A 22,464-nucleotide genomic window follows, 5' to 3' on the forward strand; every position below is an offset into this window, starting at 1 on the left:
TGAGCTGTTATTTAAATCAGGACAGAGATTTGATGTCTTCCATGGATTCTCAAATTTTCGGGCAGTCATCACCTCAAAAGATTCATAGCCAATTTCTTTTCAGTTTCCACTTGGAGATATCCAACAGGATCTGAAGCCTCTCTTGAGTGAGTGAGTGAGTGATTTTGGTTTTACGCCACTTTTAGCAATATTCCAGCAATATCACGGCGGGGGACACCAGAAATGGGCTTCACACATTGTACCCATGTCGGGAATCGAACCCGGGTGTTCGGCGTGACGAGCGAACGCTTTAACCACTAGGCTACCCGACCGCCCCTGAAGCATCTCTTGAAAAAAAAAAGATTTCAGACAGGTTTTACTTCATGTTTTATGGATAAGTCTATATGAAATTACAAATAAACATGATGCTTTTAATAAATAAAGTAGATAATACACTGTGATAAAAAAATATATCAGTTCATCAGACGTCTGTTCACAATAATTCTGTTTTAATTCTCAAATAAAGTAAGCTTCTATTCAAAAGGTATTTTCAAGGTAACATTTTGATTTTAATGAAAATGGACTCTGATCAGCAGTGAAAACACACCTTTAGCTCATCTTGCTTAATCTAGGTACACAGCTTATTTCAAGGCAAGATATCTGTCATCTGTAGCCATAACACATTTTCCATGTCTTCTTTAGAACTACCAGATTATTTTGAGTTTGAATTTTTTGTAGGTGTTCCCTACCCACAAGTGGTTATGTTTGTTCCAGACATTCCTTCTTGCCATTAGGTTGGGCTATCTTTTCCATATAAATTGGCATATCGGGTCAGAAAGTCAAGAAAAAGAAGAAAAAAATCGCCTGGCATCATCTGTTATTTGTGTGATTTCAGTTTACCTTAAGGCCAGACAAAAAAAAAGTGTTTTCAAAAGAGCCTACCTATTTTATTGCATTTGCAAGCAATTGTTATAGAAAAAGTTTTTGGTGGATATTTGGTGTTTATTGACATATTTTCGTTTATAATTTCAGGTTTTTTAAAAAGGAATTTTACATGTGATCAACTATGACAATATTTTTATTATTTTATTATTTTTAATTTGCAAACTTCCTAAGTAATTTATATGTTTACATCATCAACTAATATGATTTGAATGAGATCTGTTGTAAATCTCGTACCACATTGTAGAGCCACTGAGTGAATGCGGACGGACATCACATGGCAGCAGGTCAAGTGACATGATGTGCCTGGTGGTGTTGCTGTATTTCACGTCAAGACTGACAAGAGCAGTTTCCTGGCCACTGTTTTGTCTGTCATGATAGGATGGGGTTATAACATCATAAGTCTGTGATGATAGGAAGGAGTAATCAACATCGTAAGTCTGTGATGATGAGATGGGGTTAAAACATCGTAAGTCTGTGATGATGAGATGGGGTTAAAACATCGTAAGTCTGTGATGATGAGATGGGGTTAAAACATCGTAAGTCTGTGATGATGAGATGGGGTTAAAACATCGTAAGTCTGTGATGATGAGATGGGGTTAAAACATTGTAAGTCTGTGATGATGAGATGGAGTTAAAAACATTGTAAGTCTGAGATGGGGTTAAAAACATTGTAAGTCTGTGATGATGAGATAGAGTTATAAACATAATAAGTCTGTGACGATGAGATGGGGTTAAGAACATTGTAAGTCTGTGATGATGAGATGGGGTTAAAAACATTGTAAGTCTGTAATGATGAGATGGAGTTATGAACATTGTAAGTCTGTGATCAGATGGGATTAAAAACATCGCAAGTCTGTGATGATGAGATAGAGTTATGAACATTGTAAGTCTGTGATCAGATGGGGTTAAAAACATCGCAAGTCTGTGATGATGAGATAGAGTTATGAACATTGTAAGTCTGTGATGATGAGTTGTAGTATTTAACATTGTAAGTCTGTGATGATGAGATGGAGTTATGAACATTGTAAGTCTGTGATGATGAGTTGTAGTATTTAACATCGCAAGTCTGTGATGATGAGATGGAGTTATGAACATTGTAAGTCTGTGATCAGATGGGATTAAAAACATCGCAAGTCTGTGATGATGAGATAGAGTTATGAACATTGTAAGTCTGTGATGATGAGTTGTAGTATTTAACATCGCAAGTCTGTGATGATGAGTTGTAGTATTTAACATTGTAAGTCTGTGATGATGAGATAGAGTTATGAACATTTAAGTCTGTGATGATGAGATAGAGTTATGAACATTGTAAGTCTGTGATCAGATGGGGTTAAAAACATCGCAAGTCTGTGATGATGAGATAGAGTTATTAACATTGTAAGTCTGTGATGATGAGTTGTAGTATTTAACATCGCAAGTCTGTGATGATGAGATGGAGTTATGAACATTGTAAGTCTGTGATCAGATGGGATTAAAAACATCGCAAGTCTGTGATGATGAGATAGAGTTATGAACATTGTAAGTCTGTGATGATGAGTTGTAGTATTTAACATCGCAAGTCTGTGATGATGAGATGGAGTTATGAACATTGTAAGTCTGAGATGATGAGATGGAGTTATGAACATTGTAAGTCTGAGATGATGAGATGGAGTTATGAACATCGCAAGTCTGTGATGATGAGATGGAGTTATGAACATTGTAAGTCTGTGATGATGAGATGGAGTTATGAACATTTAAGTCTGTGATGATGAGATAGAGTTATGAACATTGTAAGTCTGTGATCAGATGGGATTAAAAACATCGCAAGTCTGTGATGATGAGATAGAGTTATGAACATTGTAAGTCTGTGATGATGAGTTGTAGTATTTAACATCGCAAGTCTGTGATGATGAGTTGTAGTATTTAACATTGTAAGTCTGTGATGATGAGATAGAGTTATGAACATTTAAGTCTGTGATGATGAGATAGAGTTATGAACATTGTAAGTCTGTGATCAGATGGGGTTAAAAACATCGCAAGTCTGTGATGATGAGATAGAGTTATTAACATTGTAAGTCTGTGATGATGAGTTGTAGTATTTAACATCGCAAGTCTGTGATGATGAGATGGAGTTATGAACATTGTAAGTCTGTGATCAGATGGGATTAAAAACATCGCAAGTCTGTGATGATGAGATGGAGTTATGAACATTGTAAGTCTGTGATGATGAGATGGAGTTATGAACATTGTAAGTCTGTGATGATGAGTTGTAGTATTTAACATTGTAAGTCTGTGATGATGAGTTGTAGTATTTAACATTGTAAGTCTGTGATGATGAGATAGAGTTATGAACATTTAAGTCTGTGATGATGAGATAGAGTTATGAACATTGTAAGTCTGTGATCAGATAGGGTTAAAAACATCGCAAGTCTGTGATGATGAGATAGAGTTATTAACATTGTAAGTCTGTGATGATGAGTTGTAGTATTTAACATTGTAAGTCTGTGATGATGAGATGGAGTTATGAACATCGCAAGTCTGTGATGATGAGATAGCATTATGAACATTGTAAGTCTGTGATGATGAGTTGTAGTATTTAACATTGTAAGTCTGTGATGATGAGATGGAGTTATAAACATTCTAAGGCTTGGGAGAAAAATTTCTAAACCTTTATGAATATTCGTACCATAGATATTTCAGCATACAGTTAAAAAGGGTTTATGTAATATATATTACAGATTAACTTGTAATCTAAGCACAACTAAAGATCTATCCATTGCATGACCGCTATTTGATCACATTATTATTATATACTGATACATTACCCTGGACAGTGCATGTTATGCTAAATTCCCTCTGATGGTAAAAGTATTAAATGCTCCACTTTTTCTAACATTGCTTTTAGCACCACTAACTTTTTGTCCAGATAATGTATGTTGCCAGTTTACTATCTGACAGACTAATACAGCAGCCATGCAAATACCTGCTCATGCTCATTCTGATCATACTGCTTTCAGAGTCAGAGAGTTTGATATTTTATGAGTGCTTCCAGCATAGCTGAACTTTGCACTCAAAACTCGATTGAAGATATTTTTGTCTTTCAAAGAAGCACTAGACTGGGGTCAGTTTGCAGAGATATCATCATTCAAGTCATTCACACACCAGTTTGTTGTGTGATTTCTAAAATTTGACTAAATGATTTATTCAGTGTCTCAGTGTCAAATGGCAAATGGTTCCAGATCTAGGACTAGGCAAGCTGTCCTAATGTAATTATAGTGGATACAACTAATGCAAAGATAAAGAATTACCATAGCCTATTCTAGTGCAAGCTGTATGACAGAACACATTTAATTATTTGAAACATAATGTCAAAGGTCAACCTAATCATCAATCTTTAGAAAAAAAATTCCATGGGGCGTAAAAGGCAAAAAAGTGGTGAAAATGAAATGAAAGGGTCATTTAAAGTCAGTGATGAAATACAGGTGTTTGGTACAATGGTAAGCATGTCCTGCTCTACCACTAGAACCCACCACTCACACAATGTGCATAAGAATGTTAGTGTTTGTTCCTTGCCTGACACAACTCCTGCAATACGACAGTGGACTGTAAATTATCAAGTTTTGACCAGACAATAGAGATGGACCAGGTGACCACTGACACAATAGCGTGTTTACTGATTTAGTTATAAATATTAAAAAAACATGTTAATTATGAATTATGTCTTCTGCTTACAATTATAAAGAAACACATTAGACACATGCTTTTGTTGGAAGTTGGGGAAGGCTATCATGTCTGTCAAATAATGATAATAATCTGTCAATAACATCATCAGCGATTAAAAATGAGAAACATGTTTCACAGAAAACAAATTCTCCTGGAAACCTAGTAGGAATATTACTTAAAATGTTTCACATCAACAGAAACCAATGTGTTGGGGCATACATCTGTGTACTGTAAATCTTGAAATTAACGCGAGCGTGAATTAAATATGAAAAATGTGAGTGGTTTTTGCCCACAATATTGAACATCGCATTTATATCAACAATAAGACATTTTGGATAGCAGAAATACCAACTTAGACATACGCTGAAAACAAACAACTATTTATTCCATATCACTGTTTATTCAGCAGCACTTGTTACAATTATATTAACAATGTCATTCAAACACTAATTACATCCTGTGAATTGTCACTGCTAGGTTGAAGACAAGCCTTCTACTCACTCATGTCATCACTGATCACCCCTGCAAGTCCAGACAGACAGTACTCTACTCAGCGCTAATAAGCGTTGTTATTTGGTGTGTGATTGGATTAATGTAAGGTTGGATTAAGGTGAGGATTCTCCTGTAAACCTGACAGAGGACATTTTGTTTAGATATAAATCCACTGATGCTTGAGAGGAGGTGGTGTCGCATTCATATTCAGTCACATTTTTGGCTAGGGGCCAGCGGTCGCATTCTTTTGGAGATGCATTAATTTCACGTTTTACAGTATATGAGCAGTGGAGTGTGGGGGGATGGACCCACCCAAGGCATTACCACACACACAGCCTTGAGACAGACGGAGGGAGAGGAAGCAGGGAGTGTCTTGGGTGTTCTTCTCAAATATCAGTGTAGCAGTAAAATGGGCTCAAGTCTGTACTGTGTGTGAATCAGTTTGTAGAATACCAAACATATGATGAGATGAGAATTATGTGTATCAAAACTGTTGAAAGTATATATACTTTGCTGATATGTATTTGTGGATAATTTTAAATCCAACCAAGGGACTGGTCATTCATTATGGGGGGTTGGGGGTTGAGACTGGTCATGGGACTGTATCATACTTTGCCGATCTCCTCCCCTTTCTATGTAACATTCTTTCATGCCAATACACGTAACATGTTTCCGTGACCCTATAATATATGACGAGTTTCTAAAAACGTTATTTGAAAAAAAAAGAATTGTGTCATTTTTCATCCTCTTGCACTCCCACACAAGGAACCCTTATAATTCACACTCTTTCACTGTTATTTTTTTTCATGACACCATGACACTGACACACCATTATACCCAACTCACTGTTCACTATAAAAGTAGAAATATAGACAAAGATAGGAAATCTTAGCCCTGAAACATCGTTACAAACAATAAAAGAGATGTTATCCATAAAAATTTCATGTTTCATGTTCTTCCAAGTTCTAAATGCCCGTCAAAGACGAGAAGCAAGGATCTTCAGACAGTATTAGTAGGAGCGTTATCAGCAGCCACTGCCAGAGCCAGGCCTGGCACGTACACGCATTCCACGGGACTTCACTCCTCCACTACAGTGTGGGAACATGTAGTACATGTAGTACATGTAGTATGTAGGGACATGCATGTAGGATGTAGGGACATACATAGAGGATATACGCATATAACTGCTGTGGCAGGAAATGACGACAACTTAGCATATCTTATTTAACATCGCAGTGTTTAGAATATCAATTATCTGTGCAGTAATATTATATTACTTAGAATAGTAGGTACAATACAATTAATAGCATCAGGATTCTTGTCATTTTGTGACTTGCAGTAATACACCACACATATATATGACTTGAATGATTCAATATATTATTTGAATATTATTGTATTTGCTTTCTACTCTTGATTTTTATTGGCCATATTTTTTCAAAATAATATTGACCAAGTAAGTATTCTTGGTGCGAATGAGTAATTTATAAGACATACACAGCAATTATTGTTGATAATATACAGACATCATTGTTGATGTCATACAGACACTATTGTTGATGTCATGCAGACACCATTGTTGATGTCATACAGACACCATTGTTGATGTCATGCAGACACCATTGTTGATGTCATACAGACACCATTGTTGATGTCATGCAGACACCATTGTTGATGTCATACAGACACCATTGTTGATGTCATGCAGACACTATTGTTGATGTCATGCAGATGCCATTGTTGGTGTCTTACAGACACTATTGCTGATGTCACACAGACACAATTGTTGATGTCATACAGACAATATTGTTGATGTCATGCAGATACCATTGCTGATGTCATACACACTATCGTTGATGTCACACAGACAAAATTGTTGATGCCATACAGACACTATTGTTGATTTCATGCAGACACCATTGTTGATGTCATGCAGACACCATTGCTGATGTCATGCAGATGCCATTGTTGATGTCATACAGACACAATGTGTAATGCCACATCCTATCACTGTTAACTATTTTAAAAGTATGGATAATGAAGACATTGTTAGATCTTACACACACAATACTATCAGTACATCATTGTTCAAAGATACTGTCACATGGGGATTCTGGCTTGAATAACAAGGTCCCCTGCAACACATGCTTGTTTTAATAGTTGACTAAACTGATTGGGCGGTCAGGCTCTTAGAGCGGAAAGACTATACACCACTGCAGTCATATACAGTCAATCCCCCTTATCTCGAATCTTGCAGGACTGTGCTGTAACTTCAAGATATCAGGACCTTTGAGTAAACGAGACATGAACATTCAGACAGATAAGTAGCAATATTACAGATCAAAGCAATGCGATTGCATACGCAAGAAATTAAGAACTTATGTCTGTGATGACAAATTAAAATGTATTTCACGGCAATGATTAATAACAATTGTGACAGGTTATGTACAATAAACATGTACCTTTTTAGGCATAGCAGCAATCACTATTTAATCCGTCCACTTGACAATGTATTGCAATGTGCTGAATTAAAAAAACAAGCAAACAAACAAACAAACATCGACGTTGCCATTGCTAAGATTGCTTCAATACGTCCTAGTTAAGATTTTTCCTGTTTTGTTGAGGGAAACATCTCACCAGTGTGCATTGTAATCACAGTCTACTAAAATGATTTGAAAAAGTATTCCAGTATTCCGAAAAAGAAAATAGAAAGCACATCAAGTGTGCACAAATAAGTTTTATGGAATACACTATTGAATATATTTGATTAATTTCCAAATCATGGTCATTCTATAGTATGAATAAGTTGAACATTTTATCTTTTTTATATAACAGTTAAGAAATTATGACATCTTCATAGTTATCACTGGATAGAGCTTTCCCTTGTTTCTACCCAGGCTGATGCTTGGCATTAAGGGGCTAAAACAAGGATTGGTTGGCTCGGAGTCGGTATACTGTGTCTGAGTGGGGTGTTCATGTTAAACTGCGGCAGGGTATCTCAGTGGAATGGCACTATAAGTCCAGACTACACTCACACAAGTGTATGCTCGTTGCAATGTAAGTGCAATAATCTTGAATGCAGTGTTGAACCCCACTTCACCACACCCCACAGTTACCACTGAGCAGTGATACTATAAAGGGACCTACAGTATATGCTTATATTTACATATATTCACTGTTTCCACCTTCAATAAATGTCATTAGGGACTGACCAATTGATATTTGTGTGTGTGTTGGGTGTCTGTGTGTTGGAGGGTGGGGGTGGGGGTGGGGGGCAGGAGGGCGGTGAGTGTTTGGATTTTGTATTGAGACTTAATACTTTTCAGCTGATGATGCAAAACCAGATATTATTTTAGTTATGTTATACTATGAACTTAAATATAAAAAAATAAACCCACTATAAATTTGGTGGCAGACAATTTCGCTTTTTTTAACCTTAATTATTTTTTTCAATCATTTTTGGAAAGTTTCTTTTTTTCCATAAATTCCAAGCACCCATATCAAATGGTCAGCTCCTTTTGTTATTCAACTTTTGTATGTGGATTAAGCACACCAATAACCATGTTTCTTTCTTCCAGATAACCAGCCTGTTATTGGGGATGTTTTTATCCTCTTCTTATGTTTCAGCTTATAACTCCAAAGTTCCCGGTGGTTGTGAAAATAGGCCACGCCCACTCCGGCCTGGGGAAGGTGAGATAAAACAGAAGGATCTTATCTTTGCAACTTAATTTTTTAATCGTTTTCTAAAACTTTAAAGACAGAAAAATAACACTGTTCGATTATTCAAATTGGTAGTTTTTGTCTGTTAACTGTTAAGTTGGTATTCTATAAAGGCACTGAAGTAATATAAATACATGGGGAGGTCGGGTAGCCTAGTGGTTAAAGCGTTCGCTCGTCACGCCGAAGACCTGGGTTTGATTCCCGACATGGGTAATGTGTAAAGCCCATTTCTGGTGTCCCCCGCTGTGATATTGCTGGAATATTGCTGGAATATTGCTGAAAGCGGCGTAAAGGCATACTCACTCACTCACTAATATAAATATATGACAGCATGCTGTAAACTTTGATATCAGATATTTTATCTGGTGTACATAGTGCGATATCAATGTTTCAACAGGGTAACTCACCAAATTCATTTACCTTTTATATTCAATTTTTTCATGTGATCAATCTATGATCAATAATCTATAGTACTCAACTTTTGCTAGGGATGTTCTGAGTGCTTGGAGATGTTGTCATATGAATAGATTTCAATGTTGTCATTTGATTGACACATTTTCAGTTTCATTTCAAGTCATTTTAGGTGCCACAATTCTCTGTGCAAAGTTGCTTCCCTTTAGAAATGCCTGATACATATGACCAATCATGTTTCTAGGTTTGTCTGCACCATACACATGGGTTTCACAAAAGTTGTAACATTTACGACCTTCATCAGGCTTTCTTCCAAGATCAAGCTGACATGCTGTGATATGACTGAAATACTGTTAAACTCAGCATTAATCCGGGGCGTTCGGGTAGCCAAGTGGTTAAAGCATTCGCTCGTCACGCCAAAGACCTGGTCACGATTCCCACCACTCACTCACCAGCATTAATCCAACTCTCTCTCACCCATGACAATAAACACAAGTACACATTTTTATTTAGTTGTTCACTAAATCTGTAACAGTTTGAATGTCTCGGTATCTCAATCATTCAAACTGTTACAGATTTAGCAAACAACTAAATAAAAATGTGTACTTGTGTTTATTGTCATGAGTGAGAGAGAGTTGAATGTCTCAGTATCTCAATCAACCCGTAAAGATCCAGGGTAGAATAGGTCTTCAGCAACCAATGCTTGTCGTAAAAGGAACGATGCTTGTCGTAAGAGGTGACTAACGGGATCGGGTGGTCAGGCTGCTGACTGGTTGATGCATGTCATTGTGTCCCAATTGAGTGGATCAATGCTCATGATATCAATCACTGGATTGTCTGGTCCAGACTCGATTATTTACAGACTGCCGTCATATAGCTGGAATATTGCTGAGTGCGGCGTTAAACAACAAACCAACAAAACAAATAAACAGTATCTCGATCATAAGTTGAGACTTATATATAATAAAGAAATCAAGGCTAGAGTCTTGCCCTCCTACATTTTAGACTATAACAAAATTGAGTGTGAAGATTGATTAGGAAAACTAAATTTGACATGCCTAGTATTGAGTTGAAGAGCAGTTGAACAAGGAATGTGTGATAGAATCCAATAAACCCAATATCAATAATCAATAACTATCAAATAAATTAGGTGTCTTTTCAGAAATTGCTTTAAATTTGTACCAATGATAGCTGAAAAGCCAAAGTCATGAATTATTAAAAACGTGTATTATATCATAACCTGAATCAATCACTCTTTAATTATAAAAAAATGACTTTTTTTTACAATGATTCAATTCACTGAAGTGGTAAATGTCTAAGACCTGCATCACTTCGAGCTTTCCTTACACATTAAGCTGACATGCCAGGATATAACTGTAATACTTTTAAAAGTGGCTTAAAAACCCAACTCACTCACTCACTCACTCACAATGATTCAACCCTGTATTTGAACTCAAATTTTCTCATTTCTATTTCAAGTGGATGTTTTTCAGCAAAAAATGATGTGCACAATGTATATGAGAAATGCATGAAAAGCATGCTGGAACAATACTTTCTGACCCAATTATCAATAATATTTTCTTTCTGTTCTGTTAATCACTGTTGCAGCAGTTTCTGAGGTCATTTTGCTGTCAAATTTTCTCAGCTTATCTTGTATAAAGATGTGACAAAGTTAAACTGATGCTCTGTGGTTGACCATGTATACAAGGTATTTTGACTAAAGACGAGAGCTGTGGTAGGTACATCCTTGTGTACAATGTATCACAAAGTAGACACAATATATGGATAACCACTTCTTTGATATACTGTCACAGCAACATTTCTGTATAGATCCCAATACCATTATCAAGGGGGGCACGGGTGGCCCAGTCGTCTAAGGCGCCGCAATTTGCTGTGCAGAGTTGCGTACCTTGGGCACGCCAGAAACCTATGATTGTGGGTTCGAATCCCGATTCACCCCGATTATGTTACTAGGTTTGTCAGCACCAGACCCGTGCTCGTGGGTTTCACCGAACCGGTAAACGTCTGAGACCTGCATCGCTTCGGGCTTTCCTCCCACATTAAGCTGACACGCCGCGATATAACTGGAATACTGTTAAAAGGGGCGTTAAAACCCAACTCACCCAAATACTCACTCACTGTTATCAAGTAGTCACCCAATAAATGTCTATGAAACAATAGAATGCATCAATGAAGCAGACTTTATTCAACATTTTCATGTCATGATGCCTCTGAAACCATCTTTGTGACACTGTAAGTGTCTTTGCATCATATATATTTCGAGGGGGCACAGGTGGCCCAGTCGTCTAGGGCGCCGCGAATCGCTGTGCAGAGTTGCGTCACCTGGACACGCCAGAAACCTATGATTGTGGGTTCGAATCCCGGTTCACCCCGATTATGTTTCTAGGTTTGTCAGCACCATATCTGTGCTCGTGGGTTTCACCGAAGTGGTAAACGTCTGAGACCTGCATCACTTCAGGCCGTCCTCCCACATTAAGCTGACACGCCGTGATATAACTGGAATAATGTTAAAAGCGGCTTTAAACCCAACTCACTCACTCATATATATTTCGTAATCACAAATCACAAGGTATCCACTCGTGTTCAGTAACTACAAGAATGAAAGGCCAGCTGTCTATGTGATCCAAAGTTTGAACTCTCTTGGTTTTTCAAGCTTGAAAATTGAATTCAAGATGGACCAAAACTATTTTTTATATTTTTCAGAATTTGTTGTTGAATATGCCAAAAGTTGGGAGGCAAAATGTGAAAAGAACAAAAATTGTCAGGGTCAATTTAAGGTTAAATTCTTTTGAAAGTTATCAGAAAAATGCAATAACAACATATATCTGGAATAATGCCGAGTGCGACATTAACAACAACAAAAAAACACACACAAAACTAAAAATAATATTAGAATGAAAAAACTTAGAAATCAAGGCTATTACTTATGGTATATGAATGTGATAAATGTTCATTATTGGGTACACAAGGGGGTATAGTTAAAGTTGTTATGAAGAAGACTTGAAAGTAATCAATGACATTATTGACAGTTGTCAAGCCTTTTTTTAACCAATCACTGCTCTGTTATTGCCTAGGTGAAGATAGACTCTCCTCATTCATTTCAAGATATAGCAAGCGTGGTGGCGGTCACTAGATCATATGCCACTACTGAGCAGTTTATTGAAGGCAAATACGATATCCATGTTCAGAAAATTGGAAACAATTACAAAGCCTACTTGTGAGTCCTCAAGTGTGTGTTTCCATGGCTGTTTTTTATCACCACCAGATGTAATCGATGGAAGAATCAAGTGTCCATTCATTGAACTCTAATATGAAAAATTAATGTTTCCAAAATTTGGACAATTGAGGTTTGTAAATTTGTAAAACTATTTGGAATAGGCATGATAGGATTCTTGGCACTTCCATCTGTCTTTTTGATCCGATTGGTGCACCTTTGTGACATAAGTTGTGCAGTCAATGGGGATATGTGATGGGCTGATAAGGCCATGTGACTTCCACCTTATCATCAAAATGACATGATATTTTATTAACTTCCCGGACCTTTGGGATGTCAATAATTTTAAACTGAAATTAATTAAATTTATTATTTTGGTTAAACCAGCATTGAATATCATGACATTTGTATAGAACGGCCTGTTACTTTTAAAATGACATCACATATCCCAAGAGCTTTTCCCAAGTTTTGCATGGGTGCATGGGATTTTGTTCCATTTTTTTGCCTTTTACAACCATATGCCTTCTCTCTGCTCAGGTTAGACTAGGCAGCCATTATGATTTTCAAGACATAGCAGGGGTGGTAGCAGTTACCTCCTGTTATTCCACAACCGAACCCTACATTGACAGCAAATACGACCTTCACATTCAGAAGATAGGCAATAAGTACAAGGCATTCATGTAAGTCACATGACTGTTTGACCTAGTTCCATGGTGAAAGGGTATGACCTTTATGTAACCTTGACCCTAAATGACCTTGTTTTGATATTAATGCACCATGTATGGGCTTTAACTGAAAGTGTATTTTGTTTATTGGTTATTTTTGCATGAAAGTACGGCATGGTTTCTTTGATTTCAAAGCACTAAGGCGAAAATCAAGGGGGAAAATTACATTTATTAATTTGGAATCAGATAATGTAACCTATGTGCTTGTAGATTTCAGTGTGTTGCATAGAGATACATGACAATGTAAATCTGTCACTTTTTTTGAAAATATATAATCGAACTCAATCATCTCCCATGCAGTAAAGGGGAATAACACTGTTCTAAAGGGGAATAACCCCTGTTATGTCAAATAAATATGTGTTTTGTCATATTTCATTGAGATTTGTAATCAAACTAAATTTCTTTTTTTAATATTTCTCTTATGTTTGTCTATATTTCGAATATATAGACAATTTTATCAGTTTTATCTTTAAATGATTTATTCATCAGCACAAAGTATTTGAAAAAATAATTTTAACGAGGTTTTTCAAATCGGGTTCATGTAAGCGTTGATACTTTAATAACAAGCTGGTAATACTGCTGTGTGAATAAACATGTTATTGTTACGTTATTTCAGTTCAAGAACTTTACATTTACAAAGAGTTTTTTATTTGTTTACATATGTGTAATGAGGTGTCCTTTTCGGGGGTTGTATTACTATATGCAGACTAAAAGCTGCTGGTCCTTCCTTCCTGGTATGAACGCGAAAGATGCATGATATTTATGACAAGGGTCAAGGTCGGGTCACCATTCTAGCTGCCTGTTAGTGGTGTCGTACCTGAATGCACGGTGTAGCAGTAGTTCACGTAGCGTTGTTGGACAGATTATCGTCATTGTGGCGCCACTAGACTAGACGAAGATGTTTGTCAGTAAAACACTTAGCTTCCTGTACTAATGTTATTTACTACTGAAAACATTCACTATCCATCTGAATGATTGATGGCTTGTATTTGTAATAGCTATTGTTAAGGTAGGAATGTAACAAGTGTTCTGGTATGTGTCTGTTTTATGACCTTTGAACAACTTCTGTTTTCTTATCATAGGTGTGGTAATGTTTTAATGTTACCTGGATCTGTGTTCAAGTTACTAAATAAAAATATGTTTCAAATTTTATCAAATGCATGCCACATGTGTAAGTGCATGAACTTTTTATGCGAAATCCTGAAATATGTAATAGCTGTTTACTTTATTCACTCTACCTGTTAAAGAATTTTGGGGCAGAATATCTTTAGAATAGGTCCCTAGCATCCTATTTGCATTTGTGTGGGATCCTGTGGCCAAAGAGGTCCCCCACACCCAATGTTTTCCTCTCTGTGGGATTCTCGGTCAGAATAGGTCCCCAACACCCTATGTTCAATGAATGTGGGATTCTCAGTCAGTGTAGGTTCCCAACACCAAATGTTCAATGCCTCTCTGCGGGATTCTCGGTCAGATTAGGTCCCCAACACCCTATGTTTTCCTCTCTGTGGGATTCTCAGTCAGAATAGCTAGGTCCCCAACACCCTATGTTTTCCTCTCTGTGGGATTCTCTGTCAGAATAGGTCCCCAACACCCTATGTTTTCCTCTCTGTGGGATTCTCAGTCAGAATAGGTCCCCAACACCCTATGTTTTCCTCTCTGTGGGATTCTCGGTCAGAATAGGTCCCCAACACCCTATGTTTTCCTCTCTGTGGGATTCTCGGTCAGAATAGGTCCCCAACACCCTATGTTTTCTTCTCTGTGGGATTCTCGGTCAGAATAGCTAGGTCCCCAACACCCTATGTTTTCCTCTCTGTGGGAATCTCGGTCAGATTAGGTCCCCAACACCCTATGTTTTCCTCTCTGTTGGATTATCAGGCAGAATAGGTCCCCAACAACCTATGTTTTCCTCTCTGTGGGATTCTCGGTCAGAATAGCTAGGTCCCCAACACCCTATGTTTTCCTCTCTGTGGGATTCTCGGTCAGATTAGGTCCCCAACACCCTATGTTTTCCTCTCTGTGGGATTCTCTGTCAGAATAGGTCCCCAACACCCTATTTTTTTCTCTCTGTGGGATTTTCTGTTAGAATAGGTCCCCAACAACCTATGTTTTCCTCTCTGTGGGATTCTCGGTCAGAATAGGTCCCCAACACCCTATGTTTTCCTCTCTGTGGGATTCTCGGTCAGAATAGCTAGGTCCCCAACACCCTATGTTTTCCTCTCTCTGGGATTCTCGGTCAGAATAGGTCCCCAACACCCTATGTTTTCCTCTCTGTGGGATTATCAGGCAGAATAGGTCCCCAACACCCAATGTTTTCTTCTCTGTGGGATTCTCGGTCAGAATAGCTAGGTCCCCAACACCCTATGTTTCCTCTCTGTGGGATTCTTGGTCAGAATAGCTAGGTCCCCAACACCCTATGTTTTCCTCTCTGTGGGACCTATTTGGTCAGAATAGGTCCCCAACACCCTATATTCAATGCCTCTCTGTTGGATACTTGGTCACAATAGGTCCCCAACACCTTATGTTCAATGCCTTTCTGTGGGATTCCTGGGCAGAATAGGTCCCCATCAACCTATGTTTTCCTCTCAGTGGGATACTCGGTCAGAATAGGTCCCCATCAACCTATGTTTTCCTCTCTGTAGGATACTCAGGCAGAATAGGCCTCCAGCGACCCATGTTTGGTGCTGACTACTGAAGATCATATGGCCATGCTATTTGTTGCTCCGTGGCATTTGCATCTGACTCAAAATGAAGAAAATAGTGCAGGGTATACATCACAATACAATCAAAACATAATATAAACAGGATATAATCCAGGATGGCTGTTGTTAAACTTTGCCCAGTTGACTAAGCCACAGTTCACTGTAATGTGTTCCGTCCCTTTTACCATGCCATGTTCCAACTTGAGTGTAAAAAGTACAGCTAACCAGCTTCAGTGGCAGAGAGATTAGTGATGTCATTTGATTGTGACATCATGGAAACTGATGATGTCACAATGGCCTGCAAAGCATTGTGATGCAATTTCATTATTGTTATATGTCCTAGTGATCTCATCCAAGCAAGATCTCCTGTGGATGGTAATTGACAATTGCAGATGTCATTAATGATATGACAAGGCTTTGGCAGAGGTCATTATCTATATCAAATTGTAAGGTAGATGTCTGTGTACGAATAGAGTTTGTAAGGGCTCTTTCTTGAGCAGAGGCAATAGTATATTGCTGCTGTTGTTTGTTTGTTTGTTTATGTGTGATGTCACTTCTTTTAGTTTCACAGTTGCTATGTTTATGCATCATCATCATTATCATCACCATCATATAGTCTTGCTCTGTATTAATATACCACTGCACATGCTTTGAATCCATTTAAACGTCAATGTATTTGCATGATTTTTTTTAATCTCAGTTCATCGCTTCACTCATTCTACCCTGATTGATTTGACATTATCAATATTTCCTATACAATAATGTATGTAATAACACATGTTCTAACATTTTATAATATAATGTCATCTGTTGTGACATTTAATGTTAGATGCCTTTACAATAGTGTTTTGAATAATATTGATTCATTACCTACCATATTTCTTCATGTTTGCTTATTTCAAGAACTGTCAATTAAAGTTGAAATGATCTATAGAAGTTAAACAATATAGCATAACAATATAGCATCATTGTTATGTATGTGTTACATATGTTTAACCATTGTATACTTCACTGCAGATAACTCCAATGACAATTAGAGGGAGATATAGCACAATAGAGAGTGTGTCTACTTGTCAGGCAGTAGGCATGGGCTTGAGCCAATGCATCATTAAAACTGGTGAAGCCAATATTTTGTATCCTCTAGCTGCAAGAGTGCTGACATGGCAAAATGCCCACCTCACTGCCTCACTGTCCACAGTGTTTAGTACAGGTTGCCCAGCTACAGTGTGAGTGATGGTTTCCCTGTGCCCAGTTTTGTTCTGCTAAGCACTGCTGCCACTAACCTAGTTGTTCCTGACTGCAGGAGGAAGTCAATATCAGGGAACTGGAAGGCCAACACAGGATCAGCCATGTTAGAACAGATCGCCATGAATGAGAGGTAAGGGTTGTGTCATGTGAAGGGCAAAACACGCTCCCAAGGGGGCCGCCTCCGTGGTCTAGTGGTAGAGCGTCCCCCCGGAGAGCGGAAGGTCCAGGGTTCGATCCCCGACCACGTCATACCAAAAGACGTTAAAAGATGGTACTTGTTGTTATCCTGTCTGGCGCTCCGCATTAAGGGGCTAAAACAAGGACTTGTCGGCTTGGAGTCAGTTTACTGTGTTTGAGTGGGGTATTCATGTTCAACTGTGGCATGGTATCTCAGTGAGTTAGCACTATAAATCGGCATCAGTTCGGACTAGTACAAGCAGCCACACAAACACACACACGTACATGCACGTCACTATATAAGTGCAATAATCTTGGACGCGACGTTAAACCCCATTTCACCTCACCTCACCGTTCCCAAGGGTTTGTTTGATATGTGAACATGTGTAGCAGTGCTACACCTATGATGCTATACCTGTACATTTAACAAATACAGTTAGAAGAACCTATGCAACCTCCACCATTATCTTCATTCGTCTATAGCAAAGTAGATGCAGACTCTTGCAGTATGTAAGGCTGGATATATGGGTACATTAATGTATATGTTCTCTGCATAGATTCAAGGCTTGGGTACATTAATGTATATGTTCTCTGCATAGATTCAAGGCTTGGGTGAATTAATGTATATGTTCTCTGCATAGATTCAAGGCTTGGGTGCATTAATGTTTTTGTTCTCTGCATAGATTCAAGGCATGGGTACATTGATGCATATCATGTTCTCTGCATAGATTCAAGGCTTGGGTGCATTAATGTATAAGTTCTCTGCATAGATTCAAGGCATGGGTACATTAATGTTTTTGTTCTCTGCATAGATTCAAGGCTTGGGTGCATTAATATAAATGTTCTCTGCAAAGATTCAAGGCTTGGGTGCAATAATGTTTTTGTTCTCTGCATATATTCAAGGCTTGGGTGCATTAATGTAAATGCTCTCTGCATAGATTCAAGGCTTGAGTACATTAATGTATATGTTCTCTGCATAGATTCAAGGTTTGGGTACATTAATGTATATGTTCTGTGCAAAGATTCAAGACTTAGGTGCATTAATGTATATGTTCTGTGCAAAGATTCAAGGCTTGGGTGCACTATTGCATATGTTCTGTGCAAAGATTCAAGGCTTGAGTACATTAATGTATATGTTCTCTGCATAGATTCAAGACATGGGCAGACGAATGTGCAGAAATGTTTGGAGGGCTTGACATGGTGGCTGTGGGAGCAATACAAGGCAAGGATGGGAAAGAGTACATCATTGAGGTGAGTTGAATGTGTCTGGTTAATGTGATGAGATTAGCATGGTGAGTTGAGTGAATGTACTTAGGCTTCTACAGGTAAGACTTCAGTATACCATTAAGAAACCTTTACATCATTGTAAAGGGCGTTATTCAGTATTGACATTTGGGCATTTAAGGATAATCAAAACAATCTATGCTTTGTATGATAGACTAAATTGGGTATACTTTGTGGATTACATATCCTGTGTGGATTGTGTTCATCATATGTACCGCTGCAGGTGAATGGATCATCCATGACGCTGCTGGGAGAGACGCAGGAGGAGGACCGCAGACACATAGCCGAGCTGGTTCTCGGCAAGATGCAGATCTATTGTCGACCCACTCCAACAATGAGGTAAGTCCCTGAAGGGGAGGGGAGGAAGGATCAGAGAGCCAGGGTGGAGGGAGGGGACGAGAGGGCCAAGGAGGAGATAGAGGACAAGGGGCCCAAGGAGGGAGGAGGGAGGAGGGAGGTGACGAGAGAGCCAAGGAGGAGATATTGGACAAGGGGGCCAGGGAGGGAGGTGCCAGGGAGAGGAGGGAGGCGACAAGAGGGCCAAAGAGGAGATATCGGACAAGAGGACCAGGGAGGGAGGTGCCAGGGAGAGGAGAGAGGCAACAAGAGGGCCAAAGAGGAGATATCGGACAAGAGGCCCAGGGAGGGAGGTGCCAGGGAGGAGGGAGGCGACAAGAGGGCCAAGGAAGAGATAGGGGACAAGAGGCCCAGGGAGGGAGGAGCCAGGGAGGAGGGAGGCGAGAAGAGGGCCAAGGAGGAGATATCGGACAAGAGGCCCAGGGAGGGAGGTGCCAGGGAGGAGGGAGGCGACAAGAGGGCCAAGGAGGAGATAGGGGACAAGAGGCCCAGGGAGGGAGGAGCCAGGGAGGAGGGAGGCGACAAGAGGGCCAAGGAGGAGATAGAGGACAAGAGGACCAGGGAGGGAGGTGCCAGGGAGAGGAGGGAGGCAACAAGAGGGCCAAGGAGGAGATAGGGGACAAGAGGCCCAGGGAGGGAGGTGCCAGGGAGAGGAGGGAGGCGACAAGAGGGCCAAAGAGGAGATATCGGACAAGAGGCCAAGGGAGGGAGGTGCCAGGGAGGAGGGAGGCGACAAGAGGGCCAAGGAAGAGATAGGGGACAAGAGGCCCAGGGAGGGAGGAGCCAGGGAGGAGGGAGGCGACAAGAGGGCCAAGGAGGAGATATCGGACAAGAGGCTCAGGGAGGGAGGAGCCAGGGAGGAGGGAGGCGACAAAAGGGCCAAGGAGGAGATAGGGGACAAGAGGCCCAGGGAGGGAGGAGCCAGGGAGGAGGGAGGCGACAAGAGGGCCAAGGAGGAGATAGGGGACAAGAGGCCCAGGGAGGGAGGTGCCAGGGAGGAGGGAGGCGACAAGAGGGCCAAGGAGGAGATATCGGACAAGAGGCCCAGGGAGGGAGGAGCCAGGGAGGAGGGAGGCGACAAGAGGGCCAAGGAGGAGATAGAGGACAAGAGGCCCAGGGAGGGAGGTGCCAGGGAGGAGGGAGGCGACAAGAGGGCCAAGGAGGAGATAGAGGACAAGAGGCCCAGGGAGGGAGGTGCCAGGGAGGAGGGAGGCGACAAGAGGGCCAAGGAGGAGATAGAGGACAAGAGGCCCAGGGAGGGAGGTGCCAGGGAGGAGGGAGGCGACAAGAGGGCCAAGGAGGAGATAGGGGACAAGAGGCCCAGGGAGGGAGGAGCCAGGGAGGAGGGAGGCGATAAGAGGGCCAAGGAGGAGATAGAGGACAAGAGGCCCAGGGAGGGAGGTGCCAGGGAGGAGGGAGGCGACAAGAGGGCCAAGGAGGAGATAGGGGACAAGAGGCCCAGGGAGGGAGGAGCCAGGGTGGAGGGAGGCGATAAGAGGGCCAAGGAGGAGATAGAGGACAAGGGGGCCAGGGAGGGAGGTGGCAGGGAGGAGGGAGTCGACGAGAGGGCCAAGGAGGAGAAAGGGGACAAGGGGGCCAGGGAGGGAGGAGGGAGGCGACGAATGGGCCAAGGAGGAGATATTGGAGAAGGGGGCCAGGGAGGGAGGTGCCAAGGAGGAGGGAGTCGAGAAGAAGGCCAAAGAGGAGATATAGGACAAGGGTGCAGGGAGGGAATGATGGAAGAGAGGGCTAGAGAAGAGGGAGGAGGGAGGTGCCAGTGCAGGGGGGCGGCAGGGAGGAATTACAAGAGGTTTGCTGTTCCCATTGTTACAATGCACTGTGAGAACAATGAGCAATTGCACCCTAGTTATAAGTAATATTCGTGCAATATCATGGCCGATGACACAAGTCCTATGCTTAACATGTTATATAAGGCCCTGAGGGGAATTGACCAAATGCTTTATCCAAAAGGGTTCCTCAGCCATCTCGTTTGGAAAGTTCTTTCATGCATCACAGTCCAATGTTATCTTAGCTAGGGTAGAAAATTGGTTGTGATAAATTTCACTTTATCCATTGAATCATATTCTATATTATTTGGATGATCATGTCTGTGTATTCTGTGTTGCCAGCAAGACGTCAAGTACAGGAGGATTAATGCACTATGCCATGAATGGCAGCCAGGACCGCATGGGTCCCAACCAACCGATGTCACAGCAACAACAGCAGATGCAACAGAATCAGATGTCCCAGATGCCAGGCAACAAGTGAGTGGTAACCATAGGGAAACTGACAGTATCTTTGTCATCAATATGTGTATGCAAATTAAGTAGTTTCCATATTGTTGACATTTTGAACATTTTCAAAAATTATTTCATTTGGTAAAGAGGCTTCAGTAAGTTTGAATCATGTTAGTCAAACAACAATTTTCTTGTCTATTTATGATCTAGATCAACAATGAACACTGTTCCTACATACATAAATACAATGCCTAGCTCCTAGCTATTTACAGCATCGGACCTTCACTGAAAACTGGCATCAAACTATAAGGTCTGGTCTCCAACTATCTACCCACATGTTATCTGTGTCCATTCAGCCCACAGGGGAATCCTGCCAATGCTAGAGGACCAGGAATGATGCCAATCGGAGGTCAAGGTCAGACGGGCCCCTCCCCCATGCCCTTGCCCCAGGTCGGACGCAACCAGAGCATGGATGAAGAGGACACTATGAGGAATTTGAGGAAGACATTTGCAGGTGGGCCCCGTTCAGGTTCAGCTTCATGACCTAAGGGGAGGTAACTCCAGTACTTTGGATGAGTTGTTGAGGAAAGAAACAGATACTATCCCTTGTTTATTGGAAACTTAAATCAGAAATTTTATTCAGCAGTTTGACCACAGAATCAGGACCTTGATCCAAACAGTGTGTGTTGTGATGGGACTATCAGAGCTCCATAGTTTAACACAGACGTCTGATTGTCGAAGCATTACAAATACGAATGAGATCCTGTCGTGTCCTTCTCTGAAGAGAGGAAGCACTCTCAAAGGAACTTATCATTGAAGTGTTTATGCAGATTTAGATGTATTTCATTTTCCTGTATCACCCCCCAAAAGTTTTTGGTGACTCACCCATGCTTTCTTTCTAAACCATCTCTTCTCTTCCTACCCCTCACCTCAACATTGCTGTATAAGAGGTGACTTAGTGAATTGGGTGGTCGACTCAGTAACTTAAAAATTGGTTGATGGCATGTCATCATACCCCAATGGTGTGGATCATTGCTCACAGGATCAATCACTGGATTGCCTGGACTTAATTTACAGGCCTCAATCATATAGCCGGAATATTGCTGAGCGTGGCTTAAACCAACACATATATGCACACTTTATCCCAACCCTAAAAAATACAAAAAATATGCAACTACTAAACACAAGGGGCAGTCATCGTTCACGGTGTTTTTTAATTTCTGACTAAAACAAATGGCATGGGATGAAAATAT

General features: G+C 40.4%; 1 protein-coding gene across 4 annotated transcripts in view; it reads left to right on the forward strand.

Annotated features, from left to right (window-relative positions):
• LOC124134910 (synapsin-like) overlaps positions 1–22,464 on the forward strand; it is a 143,035-nt gene that overhangs the window by 112,132 nt on the left and 8,439 nt on the right. For 2 of the 4 annotated variants that reach the window (XM_048396866.1, XM_048396868.1), the window contains exons 8-14: positions 8,746–8,808; positions 12,345–12,487; positions 17,212–17,286; positions 18,482–18,584; positions 18,841–18,956; positions 21,104–21,238; positions 21,568–21,725. In XM_048396866.1, the coding sequence (XP_048252823.1) occupies positions 8,746–8,808; positions 12,345–12,487; positions 17,212–17,286; positions 18,482–18,584; positions 18,841–18,956; positions 21,104–21,238; positions 21,568–21,725 (793 nt within the window). Of the gene's footprint in view, positions 1–8,745; positions 8,809–12,344; positions 12,488–13,021; positions 13,165–17,211; positions 17,287–18,481; positions 18,585–18,840; positions 18,957–21,103; positions 21,239–21,567; positions 21,726–22,464 lie in introns of all 4 variants that reach the window. The other 2 variants (XM_048396865.1, XM_048396867.1) reach the window with 1 other exon arrangement.

Source organism: Haliotis rufescens, unplaced genomic scaffold, assembly GCF_023055435.1.
Source record: "Haliotis rufescens isolate VD_foot unplaced genomic scaffold, xgHalRufe1.0.p SCAF_16, whole genome shotgun sequence".
NCBI classification, from domain to species: Eukaryota; Metazoa; Mollusca; class Gastropoda; order Lepetellida; family Haliotidae; genus Haliotis; species Haliotis rufescens.